We start from the raw sequence: 21,127 nt of genomic DNA, 5'->3' as shown, positions 1-21,127 counted from the left end.
ATCAGAGGAACGGGATAAACGGTTGTCTTTCAGACTCCCTCTGCACGCGATAGGATAGCGCTACCACCAACCAGAGCAACGAAGGTGAAACAGAGCTCGTTGATAGATTAAACATTCGCCGTATCCGGTCGGCAAAACTCAGAACACATCTTCCCTTTTTTTCACTTCAGTGCTGTTCTTTGTTCTTTTCTCAGAGAAAAGCTTAACTCCAAGTCTTCCAGAATCGCGGTCAAAGCTGATTCGAAAGACCGCTGCCGTTCTCCAGTTTCTGTGTTTACTACAAGCACGCAAACGCAACTCGACCATCGTCATTATGGCCCCGCCCGCTGACTCTATACACGATGTGATTGGCCCGTCCAGAGTGAGAGGAATACAGCTCAGAAGGGTATTGAGAGTTCCTAGGGGCCAAGCAAAGCGGTCTCATCAGCTTCATGTTCAATATGGTTTGTTGTTGTCGTGATTTGTGAACGCTAGTTGGTGTTCCAGTATAATCGGTCCGTCGAAACTCATTCATTGAAAAACGTTCCGCGGTGCAAAAATAAGTGTGGTTATTTATTTTTTGCGTAATTAATCTTAATTAATGTGTTAAAGTCCCGTAATTAATTAATCTTAATTAATGCATTAAAGTCCCGGCCCTAATATATAATAAATATATATATATATATATATATATATATATATATATATATATATATATATATATATATATATATATATATATATATATATATATATAAAAATAATTGCGTCTGGGTTTACACCTTCAAGGAAGTAATGACGCTGGGGAATACTAGATGAGATTCGTCTGATATGAGGTAAAAAATAACATACTTTTGGGTTTCTCACAAAAACCGATTGTTTCAGATCTTAAGATCAATGTCAATGTGTCGCACGAGCCACAGGGTTTAATATGGATTCGTGTGTGTGTGTGTGTGTGCGTGTGTTTGAGAATTGTGGAGGAGGAAGAGAGGGCAGGCGGGGCAGCCTTCTGTTAGACATTTTTTGGGGAGATGCTCATTTTATTATTAATTAAACAAGGTTTGGATTTCTCTGTGACACTTTTGTATAACTTTGTAAACCACAAATATACTAAAATAATAGTTGAGACACATAATGTAGCAGCAATAGGACTTCCTGAAAAACACGATCACTTGGCGGATGCCAGGTGGACACAGCGTAAAATAGAAGCGAGAGCATGAGCGCAGGCCTAAAAAGTCACTTGCAGAATTCTACAACAAATTAACTACTACGCATTAGCTGTCAAAATGCTGAGATTTTATGCATATACAGAAATTATTAGTTCTTAATGTTTGTGTTTTCGCTACACATGTCGATGAAAATTGGAAGTTGTTCCATTTGTTTCAGTAATTGATGTACCACAAAATTTACACATCACAGAATCATTTTTTTAAATTATAGAGTCTTACTACATATGAACTCTTTGTGGCTCTTATATTCAAAGTGAATAACAGATGATGTAGCAGACATTTTCACACAGTTAAGAGCTAGAGGCTCGCTCCACGACATACTTCCTGCTACCGCGCTTAAAGGGATAGTTCACCCAAAAATTTAAATTTGATGTTGATCTGCTTACCCCCAGTGCATCCAAGATGTAGGTGTGTTTGTTTCAGTAGAACACAAATGAAGATTTTTAACTCCAACCGTTGCTTGTATATAATGCATGTCAATAGGGTATAATTTAATTTTACGAGCAACGGTTGGAATTAAAAAAAAAACTTAATGTGTTCTACTGAAGAAACAAACTCACCTACATTTTGGATGCACAGGGGGTAAGCAGATAAACATCAAATTTTCATATTTGGGTGAACTATCACTTTAAGAAAATGGTGGAAGAAAAGGACGTGTCAAACATCCATTTAAAGAAATCAACATAGAGTAATAATCATGAATATTTTGAATGGGACTCGAGTGGACTCGGAAATAAGTCAGAGTCCTAATATGTTCGAGTACGAGTCAAGACCGAGTCCAAATGCACACGAGGCCATGACGAGACCAAGACCATTAAAACATGGTCTCAAGACTCGAGTCTCAAGTACAGTGAAATCACTGCCTTTTGTAACAAAATCTATTACCATGCATTTTATTTTATTTTTTTACTGATGGACAGTTACTATGCATAATCTGTTTCACACATTCCTAGTTCACACACGCAAGACCACACAAACACACATAAACATGCAAGCATGTACTTCAGAATATAATCTGACTGATCTGTACAACCACACAAGGATCATACTAGTAGAAACAGTAAAAGTATGCTAGCATCTGAATTCTGATATTACAGTCTTGTATAGATTTTCGTTCACAGAAAAAGATGAGTGTCAATGTCATGACAACATCAAACCTTCACTAAAAAACATTTCACTTCAGCAAAAGCAAAACCTAAAAACTGACCTTACCCAAAACTAACTATTCTTTTCCTGCCCTGCAAGAACTGGCACTTCCTTCAGGAAATGCAAATGCGGTTAGTACCTGGCTGCTACTAGACTGTTGGTCGGCATCTGCATAGTTGTACCATTACTTAATGCCAAACGGTGCTATACTTCACCCTATAAAATGTGTGGTAGAACAGCAAACACAAAAAACAACTGTGTGAATCCAAGGAGATCCATTAAAAAGTGGGCAACAACAAACTCTCGTTTGCACCTCAACAAATAAACAAGCACAATGCAAACTGAAATACACACAGACATAAAAACACAATGCAGGTAACTCTTAGGAATACTGATTTCATCTGAACACACAGAGACAATGGCACAAGGGAGGTGCCCGTCCAAAAAACAAGCAGACAAATTAAGTCAACAATATGCACACCCATTAATAAAGTGCGATTTACACACACAAACACACAGTACAAAAATATGCTTCGTTTCTTTTGGGACCGTCTGTAGATAATGACCTCAACCTTGGCACACACCCTGGGCAGACTGTCGGCAGTGCACTGGTGAGCCTTTGTGTGTGTGTGTGTGTGTGTCCGTCCGTGTATGGCTATGTGTGCGTGTCTTTGTGTGTGTGTGTGTATGTTCATATCTTTATCAGAGACAGTTTGACCTTTGGACTGAGGGCAGGGAGAGCTTTACTCATTGTTCTGTGCTGGTACTGGTTTCCCTGTGGTAAACACAACTGTACGGTTCCCAGGCCTCCCAAACCCGCACACACAAACACACACACACACCATTCTCACAATGTCCGTACGGCACCCAGGCTGCACGTCAGACCCATTCGGACTCTTTCACACACCTACACGCACAAACACATTAATTCTGTGCAAACATTAAACTCATTGAGGACACACCCCTGAGGACCGCCTGGCACCACAGACTGAATCTGCTAATGACCGACCTGCTTCTTCCTGCAGAAAACCACACTATAGGAACTTGTTCATGCCGGTTCAGACAGATCTCCACTTAATCTAAAGAGCTGTAATGATGTAAACTTTACATTGACCTTCCGCTGGTACTGAAGGGTGACCAGATCAAACGAGAAGGGAGGAGATGAACATTTGTGCTCGATACTATTCTGGTATCCTTTTCTTATTGTACTTAGGGTTAACCGTAAGTGTTGCATTCAGCATGCAACTTGACCCCCACCTTTTCACATTGCTTTCAACCCAGGTCATATTGTCTTTTTAAACTCTGCTTTTAACCCTAGTTAAGCAATGTTTCACATTTGTAATTTATAATTCAAACTCTTGAACTTTTGACCCTGGGTTATGAAAACCTGTTCTGCAGGTTCAGCGCTGCTGTTCATGGGTTTAACGGTATACAGTCATGCTCAAATGTTTACTTAACTTTTGCAGTATCTCTGAAAATGTGAATCATTTTAACAAAATAAGAGGGATCATACAAAATGCACGCTAGTTTTTATTTCGTATTCCCCTGAATAAGTTATTTTACATAAAATATGTTTACATATAGTCCACAAGACAAACAAATATCTGAATTTATAAAAATGACCCTGCTCAAACGTTTACATACCCTTGATCCTTAATACTGTAGTTCCCTGGATGATTCATGGCCATATATATATTTAAACAAAATGAGAAATATTTTCTTCATCCTGTTCAAAAGTTTTCACTTTGTGAAATAATGGATCTCAAAATCTCATTCACTGCTGGAGAGGGTTCAGATATGCTGGAAAACTGAAGAATTTGCAGAACCTGAAAGATTTTTCTGAAGAACATTGGGAAGTTTAACTGCTCAGGACAAACAAGGGACAGAAAAAACAAACAGTCGTGGACCATACAGGGAACCACACACAGTATTAAGAATCAAGGGTATGCAAACTTTTGAACAAGGTCATTTATATAAATTCAGCTTCTTTTTTTGTCTTGTGGAATATACTGTAGGTTATCTTGTGGGCTTGTATAACATCTTTTATGTAAAATATCTGATTCAGGACAATCCTAAATAAAAACAATGTAATCTGTTTATGATCCCTCTTATTTTGTTAAAATGATTCACATTTAGCAGATTCAGAAGGGGTATGCAAACTTTTGAGCACGCCTGTACAGTATGAAACCATGCAGTGGCCAATCGTTTAGTACCAAGCAGCCAATCATAAACTGAGCAGCACTTGATTCATTAAACATTCATGAGCATTGTACACTCACAGAACTTTTACACTGTATTTTTTTTCAGAGTTTGAGGGCAATCAAAATAGCAATCCGAACAGTTAATTCAGATGGTTTAAGGTGGTACAGTGAAAAATATACAAGCTTAATTGATAAACAAGTGCGAGACAAGAAGCTTTGTAAAAATGTTGTGTGGTTTTTATCTGATCGATGATACTGTCACTGCGAATATGCAAATAAGAATGTTATAGAAATGTACAGTGTGAAATCTCAAAACCCTTAAATGCAAAGTGAAGAGCAAAGGATGCATGTTAGGCGTGTCAAATGATGTAAGTATTCTCTATTCTCCTGCAGCCACAGAGAATCATGGGAGATGTAGTTCTCTCACATCCTTTTTTCTTCTTTACAAACCTTGCATGCTTTAACTCTAACTGCTGTTCTTCAAAAAAAGCAGTAATTAAATCACAATTACAAGCTTAATAAACAACCAATTCCATCATTTGCTTCCGCAACAATTCTTTAATTAAACACCCCCAAACTCAGAACAAAGGGCCGCAAAGATAATGCTTAGTAATTATGACATTGTAGCGGCACTCATGTGCGTGTGCATTCATCTCTGATCATGCTGACCTAAAGCAGCAATAAAGACTTGGACTTATGTTTAAAAATGTAAAGATGTGCGAGAACAAATTTTATATACAAAAATGGCTAATAAACTTGAATTGAAATCTAGATGTTGCATCTTTTAACTTGGGCTACATTTCCAATAAAAAATACATTTACGTTTTCAGAAATTACAAAGACTTTTTAGAGCTGTAAGTGAAACCCTATAGCCTAATAAACTTGAATAACCCATCCTCTCCAAGTAAAGATAAGTCAAGACCAGTCAAACAGTGACATCTGATGGCTTCGGGGGTGTTGGCTTGACAGTGACTTATAACTCGACTGGCCTGATGCCTGCGACCTGTCCGTGGTTCATGCTGACTTCAGTCAAGGCTGAGCTTCGGTAGACTGATTCAGGACCTGTCGCTCAGGGATAAAAAGTGACTGGACGTACTGAACAACAACCCCCATAATTCCCTGTGGGACACAAACGACATAGCCATCAGTCACACCAATCAAATCTCCAAATAAACATCCATATGACCTGACCCCTGACCAATCAGAGCACCAGATAAATAAACCGCTGACCCGGCCATTTCAATTCACTCTCGGCAGACGCAGACACTCGTTGAGTCATTAGGGAGGGAGAGAGTGAGGAAGAAAGAAAAAAAGAAAGTAGTGGTATTATAAGGGCGTTGATGGATGAGGCTAACTGTGTTATTGTCAGCTACATCCAGTCCTTCCTTTCCTGACATACACAAGTAAATCGCTTCTTACGTCGGCGTCTATGGGACAATCTGACGCACGATTCATATACGCGTCATATAATTATCTCTTTCTCATCTCATCTCCTCCTGTTTTCTCTCAGATGAAATCTCGCACAAACAGACAAGAGGACAATTTCCCAGGACACGAGCAGACCTCTCGGCTAAACCCAGTAGCTTCTGGCTAATCAATCAATCCTTTGAAAACATGTGATCAATCATGATCAAAACCCACAGTGGCCTGCAACTCTCTCCGTCTTACGCAGATGCACATACTCAATGCCTGGGAACGCTAGGCTTGTTTCACACTGACCCCATCACGGCTCACTGTTTCACTCGTAATTAACTCATCGGTCACTTTGACTTTGTCTCTAAAAACAAAAGTCTTCGGTTTTAAACTCTCTGATCTTTTCAGAGTGGACATGCATACAGTTCGAGGCAAAGGGGAAAGCATCACAATCCCAGGAACTCAACTGGAAACTTTGTAGTATATCATGCCAGGGGAGAGAGAGAGAAGAAAAGTAAATATTTACCCTAGAGGTAAAAATTGAGACGTTAAGTTAACATTGTAGGTTTCTACGTTTTTTCACAGTCTAAAAAGTGAAGTCAATATAAACACCTCTCTTGCTTTCTTCCTTCCCCGGTGAGCCTGAGAAATGTTTGGGGCAGACACGGTTCACTGTACACAGAAACATGGGACTTTTCCCCACCGAACTACAGGGTTCAGTATCAGACAACGAACGAGCGTTTAATGCGGTCCGCGCTCACTTTTTTAAATGGCTCGATCCGTTCACCCCGTTCTGAATAGGCTCTGTAATGAGCCCAGGGGGCGGCGGACGCGGGACGCGGTAGCACGGCCCATTGCACAATGCGGAATCTAACGCGCGCCCGTGTCTGAGAAGAAACGGAGTGTGGTCGCGCGCTGACAGGCGGAGAGAATGCTCGCGCGCAGGGCTTATTCTCACGCGCTTCACTCACGCGGAATGTCACATTGTTAAATTTGGAGTCCGGTCCTTTTTTTCCCCTTTCTCAGCTTCGAGTTGATTTTCCGTTGTTTGGACACTTTCACGGTGAAGTGAGTCACATCAAAGTCAAAACAAAAGTCGTGGCGTGAAACTGATGGAGCTGTAGAAGACGCTGAATGGGACAAAGGGACAATCAAAAGTCTCGCTGAACATGTGCAGCTTATCAAATGTAGTTATCATCAAACGAGGAATCAGATAGTTAGAGCGTAGGGGAAATGCATCTGAATTTATATCATTCCACAGACACCCAACACAACGGTTGGTCCTAGAAACCTGACTGAGGATATTACTAAAATGTTTAAATCTTCAAGGTCTTCAAAATATCAACAGTTTTATTCTTTAAACAGAACTTTACTGGAATTGATAATGTAATGCTACGCATGTCTGTCTATGAAAATTAATATAAATCATAAACGCGACTATATTGCAATTCTGCATATTTATGGTCCTTCCCCTCACTTGTAAATTATCGATCTCAAAAAGCCCACACTTTATAGTATCTCTGTAAATATAGACTTAATTTGATTACTTTATAGATTGCAACTAATTATTTTATATTTTATACATGTATGCCCATTTACATACTGCTTGAATATATATGAATATATATATATATATATATATATATATATATATATATATATATATATATATATAATTTTGCATATTTAATTCTGAACAATATCCATGCACATAGGCCTTTATACTGTCATTATTACCTCAATTGCAAGTATATTATAATATAAGTATATGCAAGTATAACTGCACGTCTGAATAAAAGCTAATCTCATTGCCTTGTACTCAGCACAATGGCAATAAAGTTATAATCTAATCCATGAACAGGTAAATTATCCATCATGAGCAATGAAACCATTTTCATAAAAGATAACAAGTAAACTAGGTATTCTAAAAGTGTATGAAAGATGTTACATAATTAAAAGTGCAATTAAAAGTGTCAAGATCCGTCAGAACGTCATGGCTAGGGTTTCAACTGACAGCACGGTCTGATTTCTGGCAGGTCAAGGTTATTATTCTTGTTCATGAAGTGTAATTTTACCCCATTCATAGTAAACCTGCAACATCATGCTGAGGGATATAAGACACTTGGCACGGTGTGTTAAAACATTATAGACATTTTAAGACTGTTGGACTTGCAGGTGAAATGTCCGGCACCGCTGGCCAAATCCACAAAACATGTCGTGCACACACACCAGCTAAACGACCGATTTTTATTACCTTTCCAGCACTCACACACATCAGTGCGAGCGCGTGCAACCAGAGTGATGTGCGGTGAGCGCGCGCGCAGAGGCCACACGGAGAGAAGATTACTTTTTTTCCCTTTTTCCCCCCTCCAAGGAAACCGAGTCCGCAGCTACTCAGACTGACGCTCAACGCGCTTTTACCGGCAGACGGGCCCCGTTATGAGGGGTCTGGGAATTTAAATATTCAATGTTGACATAGTGCAGGACTGGCGCTAGGCCAGAGAGGCCAGTGTCTCGCGGGACCCGCGCGGTCCAGAACATTCTCTCCCTTTCACTTAATAGGTAGACATCTTCTTCTTACATCTTGGGTAAATAATAATCTTTAAATACATCCCCTGAAAATTATCTCGATATTTTCAGATAGTAGCCTAAATGACGATGCTGGAGCTCCGAGAGGGTGGGAAAGTCTGCAAAAATCTTGGCGAATATCTTACTCTCGACTTGCATTTTTGGCCAAAACTTGCACACACAAAAAGTGCCGGCATACAACTTCCCACTATCCCCTCTATAAAAAAAACTAATAATTAAAAAAATAACTAGTAAATGGCACCCTCATTCGTGTTAATAAAATTACAATGATTTGTTGGTTGATTTTTAGAACAGGTCAGGGGTTTTCTAGACCAAAGGCATTGAGTTATGATGGCTATGGTGATGTATTAAATGGCACCAATATCAATGACAACCTATATAAATCTGAGCGGGGAAAAAAGTTAGCTTTGAAGCCTCTCTCGAATAGCAATTTCATACACTTGTGGCAATCTTAAAGTGATGAGTTGCCCTATTGGAGCAACAGGAAAATGCAAAAGTGAAATTGCATTGGTCTGGGTAGATATGTGTATGGATAAGAGCGTGTGTGCACGTGAGCGTGTTTGACAAGTTGCTGTTGTGCGCAGAAAAATCCCTCTCACTGTACAATGGCAGGGCATAGGGCTCGAGAGGTAGTTTATTGAACGGATAAGACCCGCGCGACCCCTGTTTCTGTCAGACGGAGCGCGCGCAGTGTCTAGCCCATCACTGCGCTGTCGACAGGGAAGGAAACAATAATTCAACAGCAAAATGATCCTTTACTTTGTTTTCACTGCCTCTTATACCTTCGCACATACTTACGACATTAAAGTTTGTGACCAGCTGTCACTATCTGTTCTTTTCACACACACACACACAAAAAAAAAATGAAATCAAGTTCTTTATCAACTTTTAGCTCTGCTTCGAGATTATAAAATGCTTTAAAGCGCTGTGAAATATTTGCAGGGCTTTTCGTGCTGTGGACCACAATGAGAGTTTATTGGAAAACAGCAAAAAAAAGAAAATTGGTCAAATCAGCAGTTAGCAGCCTACTGCGCACGAGGGGGCCGAATTATTCACAGACCTGAGCGAAATACATTCGTTCCGAATAAATCCACTGAGGAGGGGAACAACTTCCCACTAACTACTTGATGTTCAGTTTCGGCGTTTGAGCTTGTGTTGTGGCGTGGCATTGAACGTCAACTCAAACAAGCGCCTAAGGCAACCCGTAATCAAAAGCTAAGATTACAGTCGACCGTTTAGAGAGCCATAACAAACAAAAAACATTTCTCCGGGCTGTTCATACCGGAACAAAAATTCATAACGGGATTTGATCACTTGTTGCGCAGCCAGTTTGAAATTACACAGAAAAAGGGGGTAGGATATTACAAATGTCTACAAATCAAAATACATCAAAGAGTTTTTTGTTGTTGTTTTTTTTAACCACAGTCCTGTTAATGTAGCATTTTTGCAATTGTTTGGATTGCCTGCTGTAACATCAGCTGTAAGCTACCTGTTTGCGTTTAAAAAGCGTGCCTCCGCAGCTGGCTCTCTGTTGCCGACTATAAGCGAAGCTAAGCTTTCAAAGTCGCGGCTGGAAATTGATGTGACCGGAGAAGCAGAACCTTGCACGAACGGTGTTGTTTTATCTTACACCGGGCGCTTGGGGCTTGAATAAAGAAAGCGATTACAGCACGCGATAGTTAAAAAGTTTGTGCGGCACGCGCAACTTTCGTACCAGTTTCGAATCTAGGCTTGAAATGTCCGAGCGCGCGCGACGGTTCGCCTTTAGCGTGTCTTCAACACTTACAAGCAACTAACACCGACTGGAACCGCTGGGGTCTGCTGACTGTAACTGTTTAGTGGCTAAAATGTTTCTATGCATCATACACATGGACAAGATGGCAGTTTGAAAAGGGCTAAAAAAGAGATGTTGCACCTACCAGTGGTCAGTTTCCTTGCCCTGCCTTTGGACCTCATGATGCCAGTCTTTCGGCGTGGGTTTGTCGGATTTTTTCTCGAATCTTTTCCTCCTTTTTCGCTTTTCCTCTGTCCTTTTTCTCTGTGATTCTCAATCCCAGACGCACTATCTCTCCAGCATTGTCAGTTCGGACACCTTCGCACATGCGCACACCCCCGAGCTGCCAGCATCGTCAAAAAGTTTGGAACGATTCATCACCCCAGTATTACAGATCTTGTCAGATTGCAATAGCCAGCGAGATCCCTCTCGTGTCAGATCTTCAGAGATCAGTGGGCGCGGGACGGAGCTATTCGGCGACCTCCGGGTGCACGAGGAACCGGAGACATTAATTATAATGAAGCAGTCTCGAGCGTCCAAGGCGCCCGGTCTTTTGTGTTTTAAATGAAGACGCATTAATCACTGTTCGGTTAAATGACTATTGTAAAACGTTTTCATTAAACGTTTTATGTTGTTTAATTGAGATTTGACCATCGTTATGAATTTATGATAAACTTTTACTTCTCTCCCCCTCCCTCAGCCAGGCGCGTGGGCAGTCGGTACCGAGGGCAGCCCGTCGAATATTTTTTTTTCTTGCACGCGGCACTGACAATTATTAATATGTGGGGCTGTTTTTCCTCTCCATGATTTTATGTCTGTTATTAACCAACTATTGACCAATTATTGAAAACAATTTTCCGATGTGTAAAACATTGGGTTGATATCTGGATTTTGAGACACAAGTCTGCATATATATTCTAAACGCAGACCGTTTTTGAAACGGAAATTGATCTCTGACGCCTTTGGGACGCATTTTTGTCGATTTTCAGCAATGCTCAAATTTAAAACATTAGATACGAAAGGCCTTTAGCTGATATGATCTTGATATATGACCCTGGATAACGAATAAATCAACATTATCGTATCTAGGTTTCATTTTATTTTGGCATTTATTATTAGTTTTCAAGATGGGTGAAAATTTGGGAAACTCTTGGGTCATTAAGTTAATTGTCCATTAATTAGAAGCGCGTGACATCATGTTGACCTTGCCCGTGAACCTTTAAAAGGGTCGCTTTCCCCTCACTGGCGGTATTGATTGCTAAGTATTTCTAAAACGGATCCAATTAATCTGACATCACTCTGCATAAAAATGAATGGTGCAGAACAAACATCAGCTGCCATCCACGCCTCTCTGAGCTGACCAGCACTTACAAATGCAACACACACACACACACACACACACACACACACACACACACACACACACACACACACACACACACACACACACACACACACACCAAAAAAAAAAACAGAATTACCAACAGCAAATGAGAGAAAATAAAGAGGTTGTTCAAACGGCAAATTCAGTATTTTGCTAAATTACAGCACACAATTATAAATGTCAGTGATCATGATTTATTTATTTGTTTGATAATGTATATGGGCACAGACTGTCATTTAAACATTAATAGGTAAACTCAAAAGAAATGTAATTTCATTTTCATTGCATTCTTTTCAGTGTGTTATTAGGTTAGCCTACTTTATAAATGGAAACAAAAAGTCTGCTGAATAAACAAGTCTTCAATTGTTGTACAAGAAAAAAATAAAATGTGCGCGTGAGAGAACAAGTACAACAACCCAATGCAACTTCTCTTTTCAAAAAATGAAGGAGAGAGACAGACCGATGGAGAGAAAGAAAGAGAGCGACAATGGGCTTGAAAGCTGCCAATCCATTAAAGTCCTGTTTTGCTTATCCATCCGCAATATCTCACCGTCCTTATTTTTCAGAGTAGCCTATATTTTATTATGGTACTCTGACCCCGCCGGCCAGAGATGGCTGGCGTACTGGTGTGAAGATCAGTCAAGACCCCGTGGGCTGTAATTATTGAAAATTAATTGAGGCCAGAGCCCTTTTAGAAAAGCGGCTAAATTATTAGCTTGTCGTCGGGTTTAAATCCACCCCATCAAAAAGAGAGGATACAGTTTACCTTCAGTGATTAATACTCCAACCTAATTAAAGGTTTGCCCTCTTCTGTCGTTTGATGTACAGCACACAGAGGTCGTTGGCGAGATTCGGTGACGTTAAGGAGGAAAGTGAAGGGTTAAAATAAAAACATAATTTGTAAAGTCGGGAGCTCTCGCGCCAGACTGAAAGTGAAATGGGAGCCGCGGGCACAAGGAAATTACCGCGCGCCCGCGTGACCTTTGCGCGAGGTAATCAATCAAGTGATCAACAGGGATATTTATCAATGCTACATCCTGTCGGCTGCTCCTCAAACTCCAAATCAAAACACTGCAGATATTGGAGCGTGTGAAATAGCTTAAATTATTGTATATGATTATAATAGAGTGGTCAATATCAAAGTTCCTCTGCAATATGGTGACTAAAAATGATAAAATGTTATACTTTAAAAGTAACCAAATACAACTAGCCTAACAAAAAATCGAAATAATAATGAGCATAGCCTATACAGCTTGCCATTATAATGTTTTCATTAGCCTACTCAACGAGGGACAAGAGAAAAAAAATGATGCAAAGAAAAAGAAAATGCTGAGCACTGTCAGAGGGCTAAGAATGATATTAATCCGGTTTTTACGATCGTAAAAAACCGTTCACCCCAGTCATTTAATTAATATAATTATATTGGCATTACTTATCGGTATTATTTAACTCTACAAAGTCAATTGCTAGTTGGTTTGGCAAAAAATATTATGCGGGGGGAAAATAGCAGGCATGCAGCACAAGGAAGAAAAGCCAGCGGTGCCCCAGCGAGCACTGCCCCACTGAGGAGACGCGCGTAACGGGAGCCCGAACGAGCTCGAACTCTGCCAACGACTCCCTCTCCGCTTCAAACAAGCGGAAACATTCCCTAACCACAGGCTTCACGGCACAGAGAGGGGGCAGAACGGGCTGCAGCAAACGTTCTGCTTACAAGGCTTATTTTATTTATTTATTTACTTTACTCGTTTGTACACTGCATTTTAATGTGCAGTCTCGACTATATCGATCTAAAAAGCAGATTTATTATTATTATTTTTTACATTAGAAGGCTTATACGTTTAATTTGTAGTTTGAAACACTTCAGGTAACGTTACCACACAAGTTACGAACAGAACTCTGCGCAAAGCGGTAACCATAGCAACAACACAACGCTTTTAGCTAGGATCGTCGTCTTACGGCCAGTGACATCATCATTGAAAATACAGAACGTCCAAATTTTTCACAGATTTTATAAATATCATAATATGTAAGTGTTTGTTTAAAAAAATCCCAGTTATAGCGAGGCGCCAAAAGACCATTCGGTTTGCGCGAGACGAACCACAACAGATTACGATGCACATTTCCTATTGGAACTCCTTTACAAATGTGGATCCCCTTCAAGTTCCTGAATAATTCGCATACTGTAGAAAATATATGTTGGGGCTTTGCTTGGCGAGCAGTATTTACACATCTGCGGTGAGGCTTCATGTCCAACAGCAACAATATGTGATTACTGTGAAATCAATGGCGATTGAAAAAGGCTTTAATAAAACAAAGTTAATAACATCACGTCAAGCTTAAATGGTTTAAAAGTATCCGAGTTAACAAGAATATTTATGAAAATGGCACATAACGGGGGAAAGCTGATCCAATTGAATGGCATTAGCAAACTTCTAACGATGGCAAAGGAACATAATCATTTCCTTGAGTAGCTACTTTTGATCCCATCCACACAACAGCGACTGCAATGTTATAATGTATCTCTTTTTTGAAAGGAAAAAAATGTTGCTAGTCAAGACAATTGTTGTTACGAAGCAGAAAAAGTAAAACATTTTCTAGAAACACGCTGGATATGATGTGCTCGCGGACGTTAAACAGGCACTGAAAAAAAAACCTGTGAGTAAAACGAGACCCAAGCCACAGACGCTGGGCAACAGTGAAAAAAAACTCTCATTAAACTCCTCTGTGGGGAAAGACATTGTGCTGATCTAGCATGTCTGTTCGTCAGTCATAAAAATCCATCGCTAAACCATAATAAATCTGATTCATTCATATGTTGTGTATTGCTTCTTTTGAGTGAAAGGGTATTTAGTAATTGAAGTGCTTGTTGCACAGCCAAGTCTGAATTTTATGTCCTCGCTACACTGGACCGAGCGCGTGAAGGCAGAAAGAGCTCGTGCTGTCAGAGAATATGAAATCTTTCTCTTACAGTAAAGGAAAAAAAACAAGAGAGCAATCCGTAATCATAAAAAAATGTTGTCTAATTATTGTAGCCTACCTTCATTTTTTTATATATATATATTTTTCTAATGTTGTAATAGGCCTAGTAGTTAGGCTAAATCGATAAATAATTATAGAAATTACTTTTTAATAAACAGAAACAAAAGCAGCACCGAATAGAACAACGCCAGAATCCTAATAAAAGATAGAGGACAAATAATATCACAACATGATGGAATAGTAATTTTAGTATGATTTAAGACGACACTTATTTAAAGGGATAGTTCACCCAAAAATGAAAATTAGCCCATGATTTACTCACCCTCAAATCATAAGTGTATGACTTTCTTCTTTCAGACGAATACAACTGGAGTTATATTAAAAACAAAATTCCCTGGCTCTTCCAAACATTATAATGGCAGTAAATGGCTGTTTCTGTTTTCAAGTCTATAAAAGTGCATCTATCCATCATATCTTTCCATCATTAAAGTGCATCTATCCATCATATAAGTGCTCTACACAGCTCTGGGGGGTTAATAAAGGCCTTCTGAAGCAAAGCAATGTGGTTTGTGTAAGAACAATATCCATATTTAAAACTTTACAAACTGTAATCTCTTTCTTGACTGTCATATCTGCATTCACGACTGAGGAGAGACTGTCGTTCCAGCGTATGACGTAGGACGCAGGCGTAGCATAAGTTCCGGTTGAAGAATGTGAAAGCACAGAGGATAGAGCAAAACAAAAACTTGGTTCTCAAGAGAACTAACATATTCAAACGCTGGAACGCCAGTCTTTCGTGAATGCAGGTATGACCGTTAGCGGAAGATAGAGATCAGAGATTGTAAAGTTTAACATATAAATATTTTTACACAAATGCATTGCTTTGCTTCAGGAGGCCTTTATTAAACCCCCGGAGATGCGTGGAGCACTTTTATGATGGGTAGATTTTATGGACTTGAAAACAGAAACAGCCATTCACTGCCTTTATAAAGCTTGGAAGAGCCAGGACATTTTTAATATAACTCCAATTGTATTCATCTGAAAGAAGAAAGTCATATACACCTGACTTGAGGGTGAGAACATCATGGGCTAATTTAAATTCCTGGGTGAATTATCCCTTTAATAATAAGTATAGACTGTTTTAATTAAAGCAATCGTTAAAATGCAAGCATTTGCAAAGAGCATTAATTTTTTCCCCCAAAATCGATTCCGCCAAAGAAGTTCTTAGGACTAAACATTTACCACATAATTCATAATGTGCATTGTCCAGTCATGCAATGATTGAGTTTGACTCTTTCAAACTCTTGGGTACAGTGATCCACAAATCATTATTGGAGTTTTACTGCCATCTAGTGATGATAACAGACATGATGTAATACAACATCATTTTAGATTTATACAAAACATTGTTCATCTTTCATGTCTTTTTAATGTTTCATAGATGGTTATAAAATCTGTGTGTATGCTCCATTTGAAGAGAAATAATTGGACCTGCATGATTATTTAGTAATGAACACTGTTGCATCCCTGCAAACCTGTCTGACCCTCGTCTGATTGACATCTATTGGAGGAGAATGGTCTGCTTGCAGCTACCCTTCCCGGCAACTGACTATCAACAAGGATTACGATGCGCTCTCGAGACAATCTGTGGACGTATTTATGGCCCTGAGAGCGGCCTCGCCAGCTTTATAGGCAATCGTTTATCCTAAAGCACATAAACACCATGCTCATCCATTCCCACGGGCTCCAGCGTGAAGAGTCTTGACGAGTAATCAATTAGGACAGTCGAACAGAATTATTTATCCCCAATTCCAGTAAAAATGGACAGTTCTGATGTGCAGCAATTCCCGGTTGCGTCTTTCTTTCTATAGGAACAATTTAAGACAAATGTAGGGAATAACTTCACTTGCCAAAATTAATCAAAACTTTCTCAAAGTAGTTACACTACCTTCATGTCCACTTCAACATCCTCAAACCACAGTGATGAGTTGACATATCTAGATTATATATTATTGGGGGAAAGACATCAAAGGGATAGTTCACCCAAAAATGAAAATCATCCTAGTTGTATGTTACTTTCTTCTTTCAGCCAAACACAATCAGAATTATATTAAAAATATATATTGGCTCTTCCGAGCTTTATAATGAGAATGAATGGTACCTTGTTTTTTGAAGCTGTTAATCTAAAGCGTGAAGCTGTGAAGTTAAAGCGTTCATGAACTGCATATTTGTATTGTTTTATAATGTTTCCTGTGCAGGTGCATTTATAATGTTATTATGATTTTTATATCAAAAATTGTCATAATTTAGCAATTAAAGGCATTTTTCCTACCCTGAATTTAGCCTCTGATTTGACCACTGTTTGAAGGGCGTGTCTGCTGTGAGAATTCACTGCTGTGATTGGCTGACATATTTGCAAATAGCTAGAATTACAGTTTTCAAGGTTTGCTAATTATGAAAGTGTTGATTATACTCAGCATTATATATTTAGATTGTGGGATGAAACGTTGCAGTGATGAGAATATAACCGATCATTGATCGCAGAAATGATCGATTTCTCCAAAGTAACAAATGCTTTCATCATAACTAACAGTGAGAAAACAATGCAAATAAGAGATTTGTTTATTATAACTCATATTGGTGAGAGTCCAGAACACTTGTGCTGTTTGATTGACAGCTCCAGCGAGTGCAAAGGGAGTGTTTTTTTATTGCTTTCTATACACTCACCTAAAGGATTATTAGGAACACCATACTAATACTGTGTTTGACCCCCTTTCGCTTTCAGAACTGCCTTAATTCTATGTGCCATTGATTCAACAAGGTGCTGAACGCATTCTTTAGAAATGTTGGCCCATATTGAAAGGATAGCATCTTGCAGTTGATGTGGGATGCACATCTAGGACACGAAGCTCCCGTTCCACCACATCCCAAAGATGCTCTATTGGGTTGAGATCTGGTGACTGTGGGGGCCATTTTAGTACAGTGAACTCATTATCATGTTCAAGAAACCAATTTGAAATTATTCAAGCTTTGTGACATGGTGCATTATCCTGCTGGAAGTAGCCATCAGAGGATGGGTACATGGGGGTCATAAAGGGATGGACATGGTCAGAAACAATGCTCAGGAAGGCTGTGGCATTTAAATGATGCCCAATTGGCAAGTGACCTAAAGTGTGCCAAGAAAACATCCCCCACACCATTACACCACCACCACCAGCCTGCACAGTGGTAACAAGGTATGATGGATCCATGTTGTCATTCTGTTTACGCCAAATTCTGACTCTACCATCTGAATGTCTCAACAAAAATCGAGAACAGGCAACATTTTTCCAGTCTTCAACTGTCCAATTTTGGTGAGCTTGTGCAAATTGTAGCCTCTCTTTCCTATTTGTAGTGGAGATGAGTGGTACCCGGTGGGGTCTTCTGCTGTTGTAGCCCATCCGCCTCAAGGTTGTGCGTGTTGTGGCTTCACAAATGCTTTGCTGCATACCTCGGTTGTAATGATTGGTTATTTCAGTCAAAGTTGCTCTTCTATTATCTTGAATCAGTCGGCCCATTCTCCTCTTTTTCGCCCACAGGACTGCTGCATACTGGATGTTTTTCCCTTTTCACACCATTCTTTGTAAACCCTAGAAATGGTTGTGCGTTAAAACCTAGTAACTGAGCAGATTGTGAGCAGATTCAAAATACTCAGACTAGCTGTCTGCCACCAACAACCATGCCACGTTCAAAATTGCTTAAATCACATTTCTTCAGAATGTGAATTCTGACATTCAGTTTGGAGTTCAGGAGATTGTCTTGACCAGGACCACAACCCTAAATGCATTGAAGTAACTGCCATGTGATTGGTTGTAGGGCTGCACGTTTAATCAAAATCGAACCGCAATCACGATTTGGCTTATGAAAGCTTAAAGGCTGCGATTTTAATTTATTAAATAAATAAATACCCAGTGTGTTAGCGACTCTGTGGTCAGGAGTAACGCTGCTCCGTCTGAAAGACTGCGAGTTTGAGACGCTTATAACGCGTGTTTGAAAAAGCAACAGGAGTCAAACATCTTCACAAACTAGTGAAGCGTTCATAAACCTGTTGAACAAAAGACAACGTTTAATAACATGTTTTACCTCACTTCATATCGTCAGTCGAGTGTTTGTGAGCTGATGTGGCTTCTCATCACAGAGTGATAAAATCAGAGTGATTTTATAGTATTCTATACAGTGATAAAGTCTGTCAATCAGCACTGCATTATAATATACTTTATTATTATGAAAATACCCTAGACGGCTTGAAGAATTCAAACCATATTTTGCTGCAGTCGTGTTTATTGTCGTCATGTTTAATCAAAGCGTTTTTATCTTCTGTTTACAGCGTTAGCTTCACATCAAGGGTTTCCTGAAAATGAACGTTATCATATCATTTCTCTGAGGCAAATGTGGCTTTTCCGTTCGAGGTCGCCCTCTGGCTTTCAGTATGAATTAAACGTTTGGGTAATAAATTATAAATAAGAAAAATAATACATAAAAAATTAAAAATCTTAAACTTAAAAAAATAATACATTTAAAGGACAATCCATGTTCCCTTTCGGGGAACTCGAGCTGCGTCGAAACGCTGTGAGAACGCCTCTGCGTTAATGCGTCGTGAAGTGCCTGTAGAACCATTCCATCGGAAAAAAGATCGATCGTCGGCGTGATGACGTCATCGACCGGAAGCTATAAAACGTCCGTGAAAACAAACAGGAACTAGCTTCTGAGCCTTCAGCAAGCGATCTGTGTGAACCTGTCTGTCTATTTGGTGTTTTTGTCTGTCTATATCCAGAGATTTTCCACCCTTTTGTTAAATATTGCAATATATATTAACAAACAAAGAGAAAATAAAATAGATAGAGTAAAATGGCGAGTGAAAGCAGCTTTAAGAGGTGTGTTCATCCCTGCCCACGCTACATCACGAGCGGGGATACACACTCTCTTTGTGTAGCCTGCTTGGGAGCGCAGCATGCCCAGGCAGCCCTCGAGGGGGCTGCTTGCGAGCACTGTGAGCGTATGCCACTGAGAACGCTGCGCTCCCGCCGGGCACTCTTCGAGGAGGGTGCCTCGGCTCGTGTTCCCCGCGGCTCTGGTCCCGCTTCCGCCGAGGCGGAGCGAAGGCTGCAGTCGTGGGGATCACAATTGGATGTTGCAGAGGGGTTAGAGACGGGCGCTGCCTTATCTCTGCCCTCACCTGCTCCATCCAGCGGCTCTTCTCGGGGCATGGAAGCACGCATGGCGGTTTCTTCCCCCCCGAGAGAGTCGCCGGTGCTCCAACTATCCAGCTCCGAGGAGGTGGACGTTGAGAGCATCGCGACTGAAGATTCGCCACTTCAGTCCCCTGCGAGTGAGGAGCTCGTTGAGGTTTTAACGCGAGCTGTGGCCAGACTAAATATTGACTGGCCCATAGAAAGATCTGAGGCAGGAAGAAGAAAATCTAGTAAATTAGATGAAAGATTCCTGCCCGCTCGCGCTTCAGAACCTCAGCGACGGGGCCTGCCGTTCTTCCATGATTTGCACACCGAGGTGGCAAAGTCATGGAGGAGACCGGCATCATACCGTGTGTTCAGCCCTCAGACTTCGGTCTATAGCAACATCATGGGGCTGAAGCACTACGGTTATGGGGCAATGCCAAAGGTAGAAGAGACGCTCGCGAGCCATCTCTCGCCTTCCTCGGCATCGTCCCTGAAGGCCCCGACTTTGCCCACCAGACCATTAAAAACAACGTCGGCACTGGTGGGCAAAGCGTACTCGGCGGCAGGTCAGGCTGCTGCATGCCTGCATACTATGGCTATAATGCAGGTTTATCAGGCTGACCTGCTCAGGGACTTAGATGGACGTGATGAAGTGGGGGGAGATATTATAAATGAGCTCAGAACATCAGCTGATCTTGCTCTCCGGGCCACCAAGGAGACGGCCAGATGTGTTGGCCGCTCTATGGCAGCTTTGGTGGCTACGGAGAGGCATTTATGGCTCAACCCCACTGAAATCAAGGAGAGGGAGAAAAGCTATCCTGCTCGACGCGCCGCTGTCTCCTGGTGGCCTCTTCGGTGATGCAGTACACACTGTCACCGAGAGGTTCCAGGAGTCAAAGAAGCAAGCTGCGGCGCTAAAGCAGTTTCTCCCTCTCCGGGTCCAGGTCCCTGGGGCTGCCGCTGACATCAGGCAGCCCAAGCCGAGTACGAGCTCCGCTCACAGGGCGCAACAAAAGCAGAGCGTCGCCGCTCGAGCTCCCCCTCAGCGCGGGGACGAGGGGCGGCGCTCTCAGGCGAGGCCTTCGAGGGGCAGGGCTGATCTGCGGACAGTCCTGATCGCCAAGAAGGCCTCGTCGAAGCGTTCCTGACGCCAGAAGCGCCAGGACGCTGAGGGTGGTTCCCCCCGTAGGGAAGCGGTGTTTACCCCTGCCAACGGT

At 40.9% G+C, this 21,127-nt stretch overlaps 1 protein-coding gene across 16 annotated transcripts in view; it reads right to left on the bottom strand.

Annotated features, from left to right (window-relative positions):
- Positions 1–21,127, bottom strand: part of mecom (MDS1 and EVI1 complex locus) — a 258,236-nt gene that overhangs the window by 198,459 nt on the left and 38,650 nt on the right. For 4 of the 16 annotated variants that reach the window (XM_067450308.1, XM_067450309.1, XM_067450314.1 and 1 more), the window contains exon 1: positions 10,477–10,923. The exons of 2 other annotated variants lie outside the window; for them this stretch is intronic. In XM_067450308.1, the coding sequence (XP_067306409.1) occupies positions 10,477–10,513 (37 nt within the window). In that variant the 5' untranslated portion in view covers positions 10,514–10,923. Of the gene's footprint in view, positions 1–10,476; positions 10,927–21,127 lie in introns of those variants that run through there. 10 more of the 16 variants (XM_067450316.1, XM_067450318.1, XM_067450325.1 and 7 more) reach the window with 5 other exon arrangements.

This window comes from Pseudorasbora parva, chromosome 8 (genome assembly GCF_024679245.1).
Source record: "Pseudorasbora parva isolate DD20220531a chromosome 8, ASM2467924v1, whole genome shotgun sequence".
NCBI lineage: Eukaryota > Metazoa > Chordata > Actinopteri > Cypriniformes > Gobionidae > Pseudorasbora > Pseudorasbora parva.
Note: the sequence above shows the minus strand (reverse complement) of the source record. Positions and strands in the feature narration are given on the sequence as shown.